The sequence below is a fragment of the Miniopterus schreibersii genome (assembly GCF_964146895.1).
Source record: "Miniopterus schreibersii genome assembly, chromosome: 7".
Classification (NCBI taxonomy): domain Eukaryota; kingdom Metazoa; phylum Chordata; class Mammalia; order Chiroptera; family Miniopteridae; genus Miniopterus; species Miniopterus schreibersii.
The window spans coordinates 30,696,440-30,713,593 of NC_138108.1; the positions used below are offsets into that span (position 1 = coordinate 30,696,440).

The 17,154-nt window shown below is 41.4% G+C and overlaps 1 protein-coding gene across 4 annotated transcripts in view; it reads right to left on the reverse strand.

Annotated features, from left to right (window-relative positions):
- MFSD6 (major facilitator superfamily domain containing 6) overlaps positions 1–17,154 on the reverse strand; it is a 52,137-nt gene that overhangs the window by 15,869 nt on the left and 19,114 nt on the right. For all 4 annotated transcript variants that reach the window (XM_081143194.1, XM_081143193.1, XM_081143195.1 and 1 more), the window contains exon 3: positions 2,177–2,274. In XM_081143194.1, the coding sequence (XP_080999320.1) occupies positions 2,177–2,274 (98 nt within the window). The remainder of the gene's footprint in view (positions 1–2,176; positions 2,275–17,154) is intronic.

Sequence of the window (17,154 nt, forward strand, 5' to 3'; positions counted from 1 at the left end):
GGGCAGCAGCTGGGAATGGCGAGCCGTGGAGCCCCAGCCCCGGCACACCTCGGAGATCTCCTGAAGATGCCACTCTGCTTCCCGCTTCTGAGCTCTGGCACACGGCTCTTCTCTAGGCCAAAATGCCCGTTCTCTTTAGGCCACCTGGAGGATCCCACTCACCCTTCCAAATGCGGCCTGGATGCGGCTTCCTTGGGGCATCTTTCAGTATCTTCATCCGCCCACTCCGTTTCACAAGCTAATCACTCCTTCCGCGGAGCTCCTTCTCTGTTCCCTGTCACATTTTCTGATTCCATCTAACATACTGCACGGTAATTATATGTTTACACATCTGGCTTCTAGAGCAGATGGTGAGACCTTGGGGCCAAAGTTAATATACGGCTTTATTACATTCCCAGTACCCAGCATGTTGCCTCTTAGTAGCTACTTAATATACCTTTTCGATAAGTTTTCGATTCACAACAGCATTTGTTTTTTCCCCTCATAAAATTCTAGCATTGTTCCTTTAACCATTTCGTTAAAAAGCTTCTCTCCCTTATTCTTTTCTTGAGTCACTTATATGCAAACAGTCCTTTTAACATAATTCATATTAAAAACAAAAGGAACACTGGCTGGTGTGGTTCAAGCTCGAAACCCAGGCATGTGTCCTGACAGAATCGAACCAGTGACCTCTTGGTGCATGGGATGACGCTCAGTCCACTGAGCCACACCAGCTGGCTGGGCTATCTTTTTCTTCTCTGCAACCTCTTCGGTCTGGAACAATCTGCCCTTTTTCAGTAGGATCCTCTCAGTGTGGCAGAGAGAGCTCACATACGGGTTAATCCGCCCATGAGCTCTAAGTTCTGCGCTGCATCTTGGGAGCTTTGTTCACCTGGATGTGCTCAATGACCAGAGAATCTACATCTAAACCCTTAAGTTCAACATTGCTCTCTGCCTTTTTAAGCATGTGCAGCAAAAGTTCAGCACTCTTTTTGGGCCACCAACCCTTCGTCCATCCCCCACTCTTTGACTTGGACACACCTACCAACTCCACCATTGTAACGATGGAATGACATACATTGTTTCTGTAAAGTGACATCCTTCAGGTACTTGGTGGCTTTTCTGATATGCATACCCTTGACGGCCTGGGCAGTTTCATGAGAGTTCTTAAACTCAACACAAAGATTTTAACCTCTTGATTTGCATAATTCTGTACAGTTTTCTGGGTCAAGTGAATAGGGAACCATTTTCAGAGGTCACCTTAGCCCTCTTATGGGAAGAGCCAATTTTGAGTCTTTCATCTTAGATATCATGACAAGAAATTATGTTGATCATGTTGCATTTGCATCCTCAGGGTCAGGGAAAATGATAATAGCAATCTATAAAGCTAATGAAATTGTATATAATCACAGACTACTTAGTACAATAATGATTTAGGAGCCCGGGCTGTCGCAAAAGACCTCAACTCCAATGACCTTGTCCTGACCTTTATTTTAATCGTAATGCCAAGCACTTAATGGTTTAGCCTAGCTGCTAACAGGGATTCTCAGTATACAGTCTGGAAATATCTGAGCTAACATGGCAATGAGCTTAGAAGAGATATCAATGTTTTCAGTGCTCTTAACCACATGGAAAGAGCCTCCTAGGAATTTTTTCAAAGTTATATGTTAATGGAAAACAGTGCATTAAAGCAAATAGAAGAATTCAGGCCAGCATATCTGAGCAAAGATTTAAAGGGAAAACAACAGCCTGGCTATAGCTTTAGTATAAATCACTAGATATGACAAAAATAACTGAAGGTATAAAATAATTATATAACTCTTTTCATTAAGTGTAGTTAATATACAAAAACAAAACAAAATCTTTAAAAGATAAATCCATTCAATTTAAAAACACTTTTGGATGTATACGCCTAACAACTGTACATAAGAGTTTATTCTAGAGTTCCTCTCTCTTTGTTTAATCAAAGGGTGTGAGTCAAATCCAGCTTTGTTTTGCTCAACACAGAACAGCATTCAGAATAACTTAAGAGCCAGCCCCACTGATGTCACCTCTTCCTTAACAACCACCTCAGAATCAGATAAAACAGCAGATCCACCCTTCCTTTGTAGCGTCGGGTGCTGAAGGCCACTCAACTTTTACTCAGTCATAGCACAGTCAGGTAGCAAAATAATTATAATTCCAGCTGTTAACTTACCTTGAAGAACTTCCATGGGGAGGACAGTCCAGGCATTTTCCAGATAGGAAATATAAATATAGCGAGCCGTATTGCAAGCCAGGCCAATATACAGAACCCTGAAGAAAGCAAAAGGCAATAAGTCGGGGCCCCAGTATAAGATACAAAACATGCAGATATTACTTATATTTTCCCCTGCCCAAACCATCCATCTTCCAGCAGACAGTGTTCCAAACTTAGAAGGGGGAAGTGAGGAACTCCTAGGAATAAGAAGACTGTTTCTAACGTATCTGCCCTCAGCCTTTCAAAATGTTTGTTAATATAAAGGCGAACATCACCCTTCCTGAAGCTTAATTAGTAGCAGAGAGGATGCTTTTTTTTAAAGATAGGCTGGGCACACTGCCATCTGTAATGACATTGCTGGCTTCCTTCCAGGTGGCTGCAGGGTAAACATGCCTGGGAGCGTAGCTACTCCGCCACGACAGGATGAAAATAAGAACATATGAATATGAACATGGCCTCGCTGGCAATTCCCAAGGCACCAAGCACTTTCACAAGGAGACTCTCAAGGTCATCAAAACTATCATCCAATGATGAATAATAAACTTTGGAGATCAAACACTTTTTCCTATTAGTTCAATTGTTACATCTTTATTTTTATTTTTTTAAGCATGAAATCATATGCCACTTTCCTCCCTCATAATCACCACTACCAAAACTATTAGTAAAAACAAAATAAATAAAGGCCCAAAGTGGTGTATCCAAGCATAAGGTTACAAGCTCTCATTCTGAACTGGATGGGCTGGGTTGGAAGCAAATGGTGGCTGCTTCTCTGTACAAAACACCACCTGATGGCAGAGATTTCTCTTCCTTGGTTGTTTTCCATTTTCTGTTAATCTTCCTAGCCTTAATGCTTTTCTCGTTTTCTAAATTCAGGTGGATGACGTAAAAGAAATAAACCAATATAACAATCACTGGTATTTTCCTAACCTGCTTGCTCAACTATACTTTTATATTAAAATCATTCCTATAAATATTGTCCTTTTTTCAAACACTGGATCAAGGAAAGAAAATGCTTGGAGGCATCTGGCTGGTATTAACTACAGATACGGAACAGAAGGATGGGAGAAAGACAAAAAAGTTTGAGGGGGTGGGAATGGGATAGGAAATGGGTATTACAAAGGAAAGGTCTGGGTTATCATAGTCTGTGGACACTACATTCTTTGTACTTGTATGTTTGGGGTGGGGGGGAGTATATGTTTCAATCCTCTTTGATAAAAAATTTGTTGACCAAACTTGCTATAGATCCATCAACCAGGGTCCCTCCGCTAGGAAACAAACAAAAAGGACCACAGGAAATTAAATGCAAAATACACTACACAAACATACAAGTTACACAAACCTGTGTCTCCTTTTTAAATTCTAAACCAGCTCTGTTGGTAAACTTGACTTAGCCTAACCCAGGGGTCAGCAAACATTTTCTATAAAGGGCCACACAGTAAATGGGCTCTGTAGGGCTCTTGCAACTACTCAACTCTGCTATTATAGTGTGAAAACAACCACGGACAATGTCAATGAATGAGCATGAATGGCTGTGCTCTAATAAAACTGAATTATAAACAATGAAATTTAAATTTCATGTGTCACAAAATATTATTATTATTGTGACTTTTTTCAACCACTTGAAAGTGTAGAAACCATCCTTTGTTCAGGGGCCATACAAACATGGGCAGCAGGCCAGATGTGGCCATGGGGTACAGCTTGTCAACCCCTGGCCTATATCGTTAGTTTTTGGGGGGTTTTTAATCTATTTTTATTTCAGAGAGAGGAAGGGAGAGGGAGAGAGTTGGAACATCAATGATGAGAGAGTTGTCATTGATCAGCTGCTTCCTGCACGCCTCTGACTGGGGATAGAGCCCTGACCGGGAATCAAGCCACGATCTCTTGGATCATAGGTCGATGCTCAACCGCTGAGCCACGCCCAGCCAGGCAGTTCTTTTAAATTTTGGCTGTACATCAGATTTACTCAGGTAACTGTTAAAAACTACAGATGTTGAGGCCCACACTACTTTGGTAGCCTCATTATTATTATTGTTGTTATTATTATTTTAAAGGAGAGTAACCAAGTACCCTTTTGTTTTCTGAAAAAATGTTTATTCCAGGATTCTAAAAGAGAGAGGAGCACTAGCATTCCTTCCTCACCAGCCATTCAGGGGAAGCAGGTGACTTCAAGAAATCAGCAAAGGTAAGATTATGGGCAGAAAGGAAGGCAGTATTTTGATCTATGAAAAGGGAAACATGTTGACATATTTATTGAACAGTCACTGAAAAGTATCTCAGTAACCTAAGATTTTCTTTACTATCCAAGTGAAATATTTAAACTGCCACATTATTCACTATTCTGGGGCAAATTGTGTGTCTCCCCCCACCCCCCAAATACATTCATATGTTGAAGTCCCAAGTCATAAACCCAACACCTCAGAGTCTAACTGTATTTGGAGATAGGGCCTTTAAGATGTAATTATGGTAAAATGATGTCATATGGGTGGGCACTAATCTAATATGACTGGTGTCCTGGTAAGAAGAGGAGATTAAGACACAGGCACACAGGGAAGACCAGGTGAAGACACTGACGCTAGGGAGATGGGTCCTCAGAAGAAATAAACCCTGCTAACACTCTGACCTTGGGATTTTAGCCTCCAGAACTATGAGGAAATACATTTTTTTTAAAGCCATCAAATCCATGGTGCTTTGGGATAGCAGCCCTAGCAAATACATGTACTCCCATGAAATTAAGGATTTGCTAATAAACTAGAATTTTAATGTGATTTACTAGATCACCTTCTGGACAATCACATTCTTCTATTGTTTTTTTCTCCAATCAAATTCTTTATGTTGCATATAGAACACATGTTTAGGGTACTAGAATTTTCCTGGCCACTGTGAAGTTTAGAAATATAGACGAACAATCTGAAAAGGCTTCTCAGGGAGGTACAGATACTGAACGACTGTAATGAAAAAGCTCAGAAACAGCACCGGCACTTTCCTATCTCCTTCCTACAACAGGAAGTCAGCAAGTATAAAGGTGGGCAAGAAATAGAGGCACTTTTGGAACAGGTGGCCGGCGTATGTGAACTCTTCTATAAAGAGGAACACGGGCAGGGGTCAAATGATTCAGCAGGAGACACTGCCCAGGGAAAACCCAAATCGCTGGTCACACACCTTGATCCTCTATTTGAACAAAGCCTAACAGGAAGAGAAAAGGTTTATGAGATTCTAATATCTTATACAACCACAACTCAGAGGACACAACAGCAGGACAAACTGACTGGTGGTAATCTTATAATAAAAGTGGAACTTCTTTTTCTAGCCAGACAGTATTTAAATATAGATAAAATTTATTGTGAGTCATTCTGCAGTTCCCAACAGAGTTTAGGTAGTAATGACACCCTACTTTTCTAACTGTAACCATCTATAATAAGGCTCAATGCTCCAAGAACCTCTCTAAACCACAATGAACATGAATTTTGCTCAACAAGCATTTACTGAGATACTGCTATGTACCATATACACTATGCTGGATTCAAGGGGGGGCGGAAATGAAGAGAAATCTTCTTTACCTTCAAGGAACTTACAGTCTAGTGGTGAGACAGATATGAAAGCAAGTAAGCTGAAAGATATGCACAAAGTGCTGTGGGAGCTCAGAGGAGAGGCTGTTAGCTGTTCCTGGGGATTCAGGGACCTCTGGGTTAGAAACAGTTGGATCAAAAAAACAGAAAGAGCATGACAGGCGGAGGGAACAATGGGAACAAAGGTTGACTGTAAAACCCCAAGAGTTTGCAGAGAGGGAGGGTGTCTGAAAGATATAAAAATGAAAGACATAAAAAGGATCAAAGTCTAAGGATTTATGAAAAGATGAGTGAAGCCCTAGCCAGTATGGCTCTGTGGTTAGAGCATCAGCCCGAGGACTGAAGGGTCCTGGGTTTGATTCCAGCCAAAGGCACAAACCTCGATTGCAGGCTCGATTCCCGGCCGGGATCAGGGCTTGTGCAGGAGGCAACCAATCAATGTGTCTCTCTCACATCAATGTTTCCCTCCCTCCCTCCCTCCTTTCCTCCCTCTTTTCTTTCCGCCCTCCCCCACCACTCTCTCTGAAAATCAATGGAAAAAATATTCTCGGGTCAGGATTAAAAAAAAGACAAGTGAAGTTTTCCAGTCCAGTCAAATCTGGAAATTATTCTTTATTCCAGAGCCAGTACAGGGTATGAGCAGCAAAGAAAGACCTAAGCAGGATTATCCTACAACGCTCAGATCTGAGAGACAAAAGAGCAGCACCATGCAGGGAGAACCCAGTCTCGGCCCAGTGAGGAATTGCAGGGAGCATTTTGTAAAGCCTCTACCGGAAAAACGTAAAAGTTCCTCAAAAAAACAAACCACTGGATAAAAACAAAATACCTTGAATTTTTTTCAATCAGAAGTGAAGTATCTAAGGTAAACTGAAAATTCTCTGCAATCTGTGTCACAAGACGCACAGGTTCCAATGCATAGAACTGGTACTCAAGGGCACCGTGGGAAATGAAGATAGACTAGCACCAAACCGAGATTCAGAACGCACCAGTTCCAACAGGTTACAGGTCACCCAGGCAGTTTCCTCAGCTACACCCGGCAAGAGTTTTCACCAGTTCCTAATGAGGAAGACTGGTCATTAATACCCAGTACTTGCAGCACAGTCTAGAGGCTGCCTCAGATATGACTCAGCTTAGGTTTTCTGAATGGTAAACAGTACGTCTCACACTTAGGTCAGGTTCCATGGTTCCCAGCTCATCCTTTACGGTCTATACAAACTTGTCATTGCGGATAAAAACTAACATTCCTTCAGGTGTTGTTAGAGGTGTCTTTCTAGACCAGGCAGACATCAGCTGCTAACTGCAGTCAAGATTCTGGTGTTTAATGTAAGCCTTCAATGTAAGCAGTGCAGTCCTCCCGGGAACGAAGCTTATTTCCAGCACAATCACTGATTCCTACTGATGACCTTAGTAAAATGACGCTCCCTATGGTTTGTTGAAGAAGGTAGGAAAATATATACATCCAAACTCTTTAGAAAATAATTAAAATATAAGGTTTAGGCCTTGAAAGAGTTAAATTTTAGTCTAGAAAAATCCCTCTTTTCTCATATCCATCTCCCTCCTCCCAACGAACCTCCATGATGTAATGTTACTATAATTGTCCTGTCAGGGTTTCTACGCCCCTCTAGCAGAACAGGGTTTTATTGTAACTATCTAGAATCGCTTGTCCTCTCTCCCCTTTCTTGTCCTCTCGTGGTAGCATTTCCTGCCATCCTGTGTCCCACTCCCAGGGCTGGCTGGTTTAAAAGGAACATAGCTGGCATTCCCTGAGCTACCATCATGGTACTCTACTCATGCCACAGTGGCAGGAGAGCAGTCAGATGGGGGAGAAGACACAGCCGCAGAGTTAGTGACCTGAGCACCATGTGGCTGGAACTGCCACGCCTCATGCCCAGACTAAGCACTTGGCTCGACTTGGCAGAGCTGACGACATATTTCTCCCTTTTTCCAAGACACGCCTCCTGGCACTGGTACCTCTAATTGTGAGAGTCCTGTCTGTGAAAGGAATCATTCCTTCCAAGAAACCTCCCCAGATGTCTCCAAGTATAACTGGTCCTATCTCCCCCTGTTCCTCTGTTATACTGTTTCCATTACAGTAATTGTCACAATCTTCGGCAGTTGCACACAGAAGATTGTAAGATCCTGAGAGACAAGGACTGTGTCCTTTTTTATCTTTGTACTCAAAAGGAGCCTGCCTTGCTCAAGTGCTCAGTGAATCTATAGTAACATAATTTAACATAATCTTACATGAACTGATAAAACATGAAGGCAAAAAGAAAAACTGTTTCTTGAAAATGGTGTTTCTCATGTGGCCACTATGATTATGGATGGGGTAATTCTTTATCGTAAGGGGCCCATTCACTGCAGGATGTTTAGGATCCCCGACCCTTTACTGAATTTTCCCCCACGCGTATATCTACTTTCTCAGAGAATGAACAGAGATCAGCCACCGTGTTTCACGTAGCTATAAACAGACACAGTAACTGACGTGTGATGTTTGACCAGCGGCTCTCCACCCTGAAGGGATCATCACCTGGGTTTCTATTTTGGCCTAAATACAACACGACATCCTAGTGAAGTGAACATTCAACACTACTCGGCTCTTTGACTCTGCTGTGAGTGGCTGTGAGCAACACACACAGGCACAGCCAGGGTGAGGAAAGGTGTGCGAGTCAGCACGGCCGTCGTCGCGTGCTTCCTGGACGGAGAGCGTGGGGTGGGCACAGACCGACGCCGAGAGAGGTGCCCGTCTGCTCCACGAGCCCTTGGAACGCAGCGGCGCCCTTGCCCCAAGCGGCTCAGAGAAAGCGGGATTCCACTCCCAAACACCTTCCCGGCTCTCTGCCCGCCAGCCCACGACCGCCAAATGGACCCACTGGCCACACTGTTCCCACTCGCCCCTGTGTGACCTGATGTCCCACCCCTTCTGAGCTCACTCAGCTCCTTTGTTTGTGGTCACAGCATCACATGCCACTCTGCCACCTCAAGTGAAAGGAGTCCTAAGTGACACAAGCTCTTCGCTACCTTGTGAGGAAGCAAGTTCCACATCACCAGAAGCAGCCAGGCCAAGGCTGAGTAACCACCTCCCAAGGATTAGGGGGAAGGGACTGAAACTGGGATGAAGCTGGGCCTATGTGACGAGTCACTGGGGCTACCGTAACAAATACCACAGATGAGGCGGCTTAAACAACATAATTTATTTTCTTATAAACCTGGAGGCTAGAAGTCTGAGATCAAGCTGTCAGCAGATTAGTTTCTTCTGAGACCCCCTCCCTGGCTTGTAGATGGCCACCTTGTCCCTGTGTCTTCACGACCTCTTCTCATTAGGACACAAGTCAGATTAGATCAGAGCCCATCCTAATGACCTCACTTTAACTTAACTACCTCTTTAAAGACCCTATCTCCAAATGCAGTCACACTCTAAGGAAATGGGGATTAGGACTTCAACATATGAATTTTCAGGGACACAATTCAGCCCACAAAAAATGACGTCCTAGGTTACTTATAACTCCACCATTAAAGCAAAATTTAGTGAAAGATGCTAGTGTTTTATTCAAGAGCCATTTACTCCTCGGACCAGAAATAAAATGTGTGATACGAGTGGCAGCTTTTTTGGGCCTCTGAAGTAGTGGCTGCATCCTCAGAAGAGGATTGTTAGCATTTTTTACAACCTAATCTGACTATGTTTACTCATTTACGTTATCTAGGGGTTGTTGTTTAGTTTTCCCCGTGATTGCTGTAAAATGAAAGTTTCTGACAAACAGTGCCAATTCATGTTTTCACAATGGTCTGTGGCACATGCTGCACCCTGGCTGAAGTGGTGGAATCCAGGACACAGGCATCCTGGAAGTGGATTTTCCCCAGGAATGGTCCTAACTGTCTCGGTTATACGATAGGGGTTTTGAAAAGATCAAGTGAACATGTAGGGTAAAACTGCAAAACATGCAAATGTGTAAGCTACCATTAAATAAAATGCTAATATTTCAGCAAGAGCAGCTAAGTCTTTTACAAATTCCATCTGAGCCAGAACATGGGTAAATGTTTAAGATTTAGGGTTCTAACTTCCATTCAAGTCCACTGGCTTTGAAGAAAGAAAATTCTCTATTCAGATTCCAGCAACCGCTATCATAAATCACATCCCCTATCAGCAACTAGACAGCGTTGTCAGGGCATGGCGTGGATGAGCTTATGTTAATGGCTTTGTGCACACTTCTGACTTATCAACAAAAACCATTTAAAGTCTGAGTCCTTGGGGTGGTGAATAGGGAAGGGTGAGGTCTGATGTGTGGTTTTTCACATAGTAAAACCAACCAATGTAAAAAGTTGGATCATGAGAGAACTAGAAGTCACAACCCCTTTATTATAGACAGACAAGGAAATAGAGGTCCAGAGAGGTAGAATGGGCCCATTTTATAAATGAGGAACCTGAGGATTAACAGAGTTAAATGCTAACACATACCCAAGGTCAGGCATGGTGCAAGATGTGAATCTAGGTCAAGAGCACACACGCACATAGACATAGACACACACACACTTTCACTTTCTCTCTCTCTCTCTCTCTCTCTCTCTCTCTCTTTCTAGGTAAACAGGCAAAAAGAAGAGTGAAAGGAAACAGGATAACTACCAGACTACCCAGCACTCCTACCAGGGCTTAGGAAGATGACTGGATTCAAGGCTGGACAAAGTGGCTCCCTTCTCTTTCTCAGTCTCCTAAAGGGAATGAAATGCCTGGCCAACACCTCACAATCATAACCAAGGACCGCTGCCAATGCTCCATCAGCTGAGGGTTCCTCACTGTCCTCAGCAGTCAACCGCAACACGCAGAAGCATGGTTCAGAGATGTAGGACTTAGACAAATGTAACCTAGTGTTGATTCTCTCTGATAATGTCTGAGCTTTAATCTACATGTTATCTTTTTAAAGGAAAGAAAAAGTTAACAAGCTACTGTTTGTCTGTTTATGGATTACTATTCAAAGATGCTGTTTTCAGCAGAGAAAAAGCAAAGAAAAGACGCTAGATAGTTCAAATATAAGAATGGAGTGGTATTCTTGCTTCCAGTTGGAAAGGCTTCGGAGAGGAATGCTATGAAGTAAGCGAAGAAAATTTCTTATCTACTCTTCAAAGTATCCTACGAAATTATTAATTGCAACCTACCAAATATTTCTATGGGTAAGTAGAAATATGGTTAGCCAGATTACTTGGGTTTTTTATTTACACCAAAAAAGGGCAGTAAATTGACACTGTGGGATTCTAGATATTAACAGCTGGTGCAAACACCCATACTCAAAATCACTGCCAGTAATAAACTTTGTGATCTTTGGGACGTCACTTGGATATTCTGGTAGCTTGATTTCTTTTTATATAGAGAGAAATATTATAATTACTATCCAAATCAGGGTTGTTGGATACAGTTTGGTATTAATTCCTAATGAGATACTATAAATCTGCACCTGATCTCATTTTAAAGAAAGGTAAATAAAACCTGAGACCCCATGGTAATTATATAAAGTAGACTTTTAATCATTTGTATTTATGCTACCGAGGGAAAGCTATATGGGCAATGTACATATTAAGAGCCAAAATTTCAGTATTTACCTGATATATTTTGATACATCTCTTTAAAACACACACATTTGACTCTTCTATAGGATTATTATATTGATCCACTATATGTATATTTAAGCCTCAAGCTATTTTCCAATAGAAAATACTAAATATAAATGTAGAGACTACATATATCTAGCACAAGAATGGAAAATTATGTTTTGCCATATTTCCTTGAAAAAATTAAAAACTATAGAGAAAGTGTAGGTTCCCCTTGTCTTCTTTGTTCCCTCTCCCAATTTCCTTCTTTTTATGTCCTGTCCAGAAAGCTGGGGCTAATATGAATTTGGGATGTATTTCCCCTCTGCAAATTTAAATGTCTTTCTGTACATGTAGGTGTATCCATAAAATATGTGTAACTTTTGAAATGTGTTATTAAAATTTTCATAAATGTACCAAAATGTGTATTATTCTGAAACTTGCTTTTTCCCCCCCCCTTCAACATATTTCTGAGAGCTTTCCATATTGACATATTGATCTAGTCCATTCCTTCTAACTTCTGCATAAATTCCATCCTATGACTCATACCATATTGAACATATCCATTCCCCAATTGATGGGTATTTAGACTGTTTCCCCTTTTCATTATCAAAAAGCTGCAGTATGCAAGTAAGCATCCTTGTACATGCATGCAAGTGTCTCCAGGTATATACCTTAAAAGGCAAATTTCAGGCCATAAGAAATGTCCAACTTCAGCAATTCCATGGACGGCTGAACTGGTCTTCACACTGGCTGTCAAGGTAATGAATCTGTGGGAGCTGTCTTTAGTCTGGTGCATTCCTCAAAGACCACTACCTCAGTGAGATGGTGAGAGGGGCCGTCCGCAAGCACAGAACCTCCGTTCATTTGGAGTTAGCCCCGCTCTCTAATTCAGTGAGCGCCTCCATCAACCCAGCCACCAAAAGTAGGAGAGAAACAAACCAAATATGACACCAGTAACTAAAATCCCTGGATTCACTTGTACTACCTTGCGACAATGGCCTCTGTTCTGAACTATGAATAGCTCAGTTAACAGTAATGCTGTCATTAGCGGGTCAAACAGCTACGACACAATATAGAAATATATTTCTTTGCAAAATGTTCTTTCCAAGGGACTATAAAAAACAGGTTACACCCTTTCAGCTCTTGATCATCAGATCTTCTATTTTTGAGACTCTACAGCTTACAGTTTAATAATGAGAATCTATACTTGAAGTAGCTCTAAGAGGCTTTTCCTATAAAAATTAGTATCAACATCATTGCAGGGAAAGTGGGAAAGGAATAGAAAAATAGAAATGTACCCATGTATAAATAATAATAGCTATAATTACAATCATTCTGTATGCCAACTATTACAGACTTGGTAGCTCACTGTCATGAAGCCCTAAAAAGCACACAAAGGATAGCATAAAAAATCTACAGTCATCATAAATTAGGGGGAGAATACTGCAATTTGACCAAGATGGTTTTGAGGGGGAATGTTAGTTATTTTGAAAGCCACAAAGATTTTAACTTTGCAGCTTTAATGATCTGTACACTTCTGATATTATACTAAGTCACCGTATTTTTATCAAATTCAATGGGTCTTGTAGTTAGGATCAACATATCAGAAGACTGACAAAGTAATAGTAAAAAAAGGACTGAACTCTTCCTATATGCCAGTCACTGTTCTAAAGAATTGCTATGTTTCATTTCACTTAGTCCACATAAAAAGACTAAGAGGTAGATACTAACACTATGCCTATTTACAGATGACAAAACAGAGTTATATAACTTGCCCAAGGCCACAGGGTACACGTGGCAGAGCCCAAGTTCTGAACCAGGCAATCTGACTCCAAGTCCATGCGTATAACCACTGGGTACAGCTGCCTTTCATGACAAAGGACAGGAAGAACCCTTCCCTAGGAAGGACAGCTATTTCTTTCCACCTCTGTTCCTTATATTCCCTTTACTTTTCTCTCTCCCTTGATACGTCGTCAGTCCACTTACAAATACTCACAGAGGGTGCCTGGCTCAGGCGATGGCATTGGAGGGGTGCCCAGAAAGTCATTTACTCCTGAAGCAAGATGTGGACACAGGTTACAGTAAATAATATACAACACAATCCCTCATAACACAAAATATTCTTAAGTATGAGGATACTTACTTTAAACAATAAAGCACAGACCAACACTTCAATAAGATCAAAAACTTGGGAGTAAAATCTTGGAAACAACCACAACTGATCTTTTTCAGCCATTTCTCTTCCTCCACAATATCTGTTTGTCAATCTTTTCCACGTGCCTGGTTTGAACTGCCCCAGATCTGTATCCCCAACCCTAACCTCTCTATTAGGCTTCAGGCTTGTAATAGTCAACTGTGCTAGACACTCCAACAGCTTCCAACAACAAATCCAACACTGAATTCAAATGGCTTCCCCAATTCTGTATCTCCTTCTGAATCCTCTCTTGGGTTTAGTGGGACCCAAGATGGAAATGTGGGGGTATCTAGCTCACTTTCTATGTCCAAACAGTTCTGCCAGTTTTACCTTCCAAATCCATCCCTTCCTCAGTTTCTGTTGCCACTGCTGCAATTCAGGCCTGTATCATTTCTCACTTAAAGACTATTTTAAGAACCTTCTCAGTGGGCTCCCTCTTCAGAGTTACCCACTGCATTGCAAATATGTCCAAAAAAAGTGAAAATCTATGGCCCTTCCCTACTCTACACCTTGCTAGGGTTCACCACTGCCCTAGGAAAAAGTACGTGTTTCCCATTCCAGCACCCACCTGGCCTTCATCTCCCCCATTTTTCCCACCCCCATCTGTTTTAGTGCTCATCTCTGCATCCTATTAACCTGGTATTCTCTAAGCCTCAATAACTGTTCAACTAACCTGAACAGTTTTTAAATGACACCGAGTAATACTTGCTCCTTTAGAACATGTACAACTTATAATTTTAAATTTACTATGAAAACTAAGTTGTTACATTTTTTTTTTTATTGTGGTAAAGTTGTTTTTAAGGAAGAAATAATATTCCCTTAAGAAATGAGAAGCAAAAAAGAGTTGGTTAGGGTCTACGATCTCTTTGTCTTTTAATCAAGAACTGAGCTATTCTGTTTCCATTCTGCTCCTTCACTGTGGTGAAGGACTTCACTGCTATCAGAAGTCCTCCTAAGCATGAGTCAGGGTCTAATAAGGGAAACAGGCAGTAATATGTCTTAATTCAAGGTTAGATACGTGACGGAAGAGCTGGGAAGCCAGAGCATGGGGGAGAAGCACAGCAGCCTCCACAAGGTCTAGGTTAGAAGGCCAGGTTAGCAGAGCTCAGGTCACCCACCGTGGGTGGAGCCACACTGAGATGCGGCAGCTGTCAGACACTGCCTGACAGGGCACAGAGGGCTCCTGAGTTGAGGAGACAGGGCCGAGAGCCTGGAGAGAAGGCAGAGTACAGGAGTCGAGAGAGCTACAGAGAGAGCTGCAGAGGGTTCCCCTCGAGTTTTCAGCTGAGTACTGATCAACACATGCATGTGTGGAAACCAGCAGAGGCCAGGGGATTAGAGAGAGCATTCTCCTAAGCTCACACAAGACGCTGCACGAGCTATGTTTCCTCCCCGCTCTAATCCTCCATCTGTACCTTCCCCAACTCAGTGGTTGTCAACCTTGCCTGCACATTGGAATCAACTGAGGACTGTTAAAAAGTATGAATGCCTGGGCATACTCTAGAGAGCCTGGTGTAATTGGTCTGGGTATTAGGAGTTTTTAAAGCTCTCCTGGTGAAGCAACTGGTAGAGAACCCCTGCATGAGCTGAACCCAGGCAGAACCCAGGAGACCAGGCCCTGGGAAAATCAGACTTCGGCAATCAGCACCCTGCCCTGCATTGTGAGGAGAGGTTCTGAGAGCCAGTGGATCCAGGATCAAAAATGGCCCAAAGAGGAAATAAGAAAAAGAAAGAAAGAAATTATAATCATGATCTTCTCTAGATCCTTCAGTGGCCAGCTCAAATTCACCTTTCTCTGTACAGCCTTCCCTGATCACTCCAGCTGCAGAGTTTCCTCCCTTTTATATTGCTAACTGCTCTTCCTCCAAAGAAAATATGTTTATCTCGCATGTCCTCAGCTGGTAGCCCAGCATCTTGCTATCTGTTCTGGGTCTTCCTGCAGGACCCCACCAGGAAAGCCTGTTTGTTCCTCCGCTGGCTATTGGCATCTGAGTTTCCTTCTTTCCCAAGCTGATTGGCTAGCTCATTTGGATACCTCGCTACTATTAAGTAGTAATTAATGGCTAATAATGGTTAATATAGTACCCCTTCCAAATAACATGTGTATGGCAAAACTGACCTGCAGTGTAACAATTTCAGGGCAAAGTCAGAGTTGACTGAGTAGATTTTTGTGTGTCCCTTAAAATGTAAATAAATTTAAATCAAATAACATAGGTGATGGCCTAATATTGGATAGTAATGATTTACACATTTACAAATGATTAATTGCAATGTATTCTGATCACAAACCTACTCACAGCTGTTGAAACATTCTGCAAGGTATTGAATATACCCTTAAGATACATTCATATTTCTAGTTAAAGACACCTAGTTATCATCTTTACAAAAACTAGTCTAGAAATATACTTGCTGTAAATTCCAAAGTGTGGTGATTTCAAATAAAAAGAAATTGACCTTTTTTAGTGGAAATATTAAACACTGTCCTATTTACCTGAGAAAGCCACTTCCCATAGAAGAACAAAATCCGAGGTCAAAATCAGAAATCACATACTCTATTCGTGTGTGTGTGCGTTTGTGTGTGTATTTAGACTGATAGATAGGTTATTCCTTGAAAAACAGGGCCTAACTGTCAGAGCTATTAAAATACTAAGTGGGTCAAAATTGAACACTGTGTTTCCAAAAATTATTTTCTGATAGGAATTTTTATTATGAATATAAAGAATTTGTGGAAAATCCACTTTTGACTACATTAGGATGTTTACAATTTTTATGGTAGTGCTGACCCCTAAACACAAACTCCCAATGAAACAGTCACAAAATATTGAAAAAACCTATATGCATAGGTAAGAGCTACACAGTGATCCCTCCTTATGGTCCAACAAGGAAAGCATAAAGACCATGAATCCATAAAAAAATAACTTCTGTTCATCAGTTACTTAATGTATAATATTTTTCCAATGAAAAGTTTCAACTGTCACCACCAAATTTCCAAACCCCCAAACCTCAACCACCACCACCTGATTGGGCTCCCAAAATTCTCATGCACAAAAAACACACATATTCATTCTACCTGAATATGTGGGAAGCATAGTCTCACTACAGCTATGAGAATCATTTTTACAGTGGTTAAGACAATACACTGTAATGGACAGAATTAAAATCCAAAAGAGGTAAATGATCACAGATTGACGGAATCACAGTAGGCTCTTGGGAGCAACAACGTGACCACAGAGCCTTCTTCCATCACATCATTAAGGAAGATGCTTATTGTACATAAAACCAGAAAAATTAAGTAAGCTGTAGGTTTTTAAGTAATGAGTAACTAATAATGCTTAGGAAAAAAAAACACAAGTGTAAGCTCATATAATTACCAAAATTAGTCATAAACATGCTAGGATTTTATCATGAAAAAATATTCCTCTGACAAAAGGCAAAGACAGAAAAGAAACTTCTTTTAGCATGTGAGAAGAACTGGACAATTTCTTTGAAAATAGAACCTATACACATATTGTGTACTCAGTCAACATTCAATTAATTCTATTGACTGATTAAATAATGACACCTGGGAATTCCTCTCACTGGTGAGACCTAAC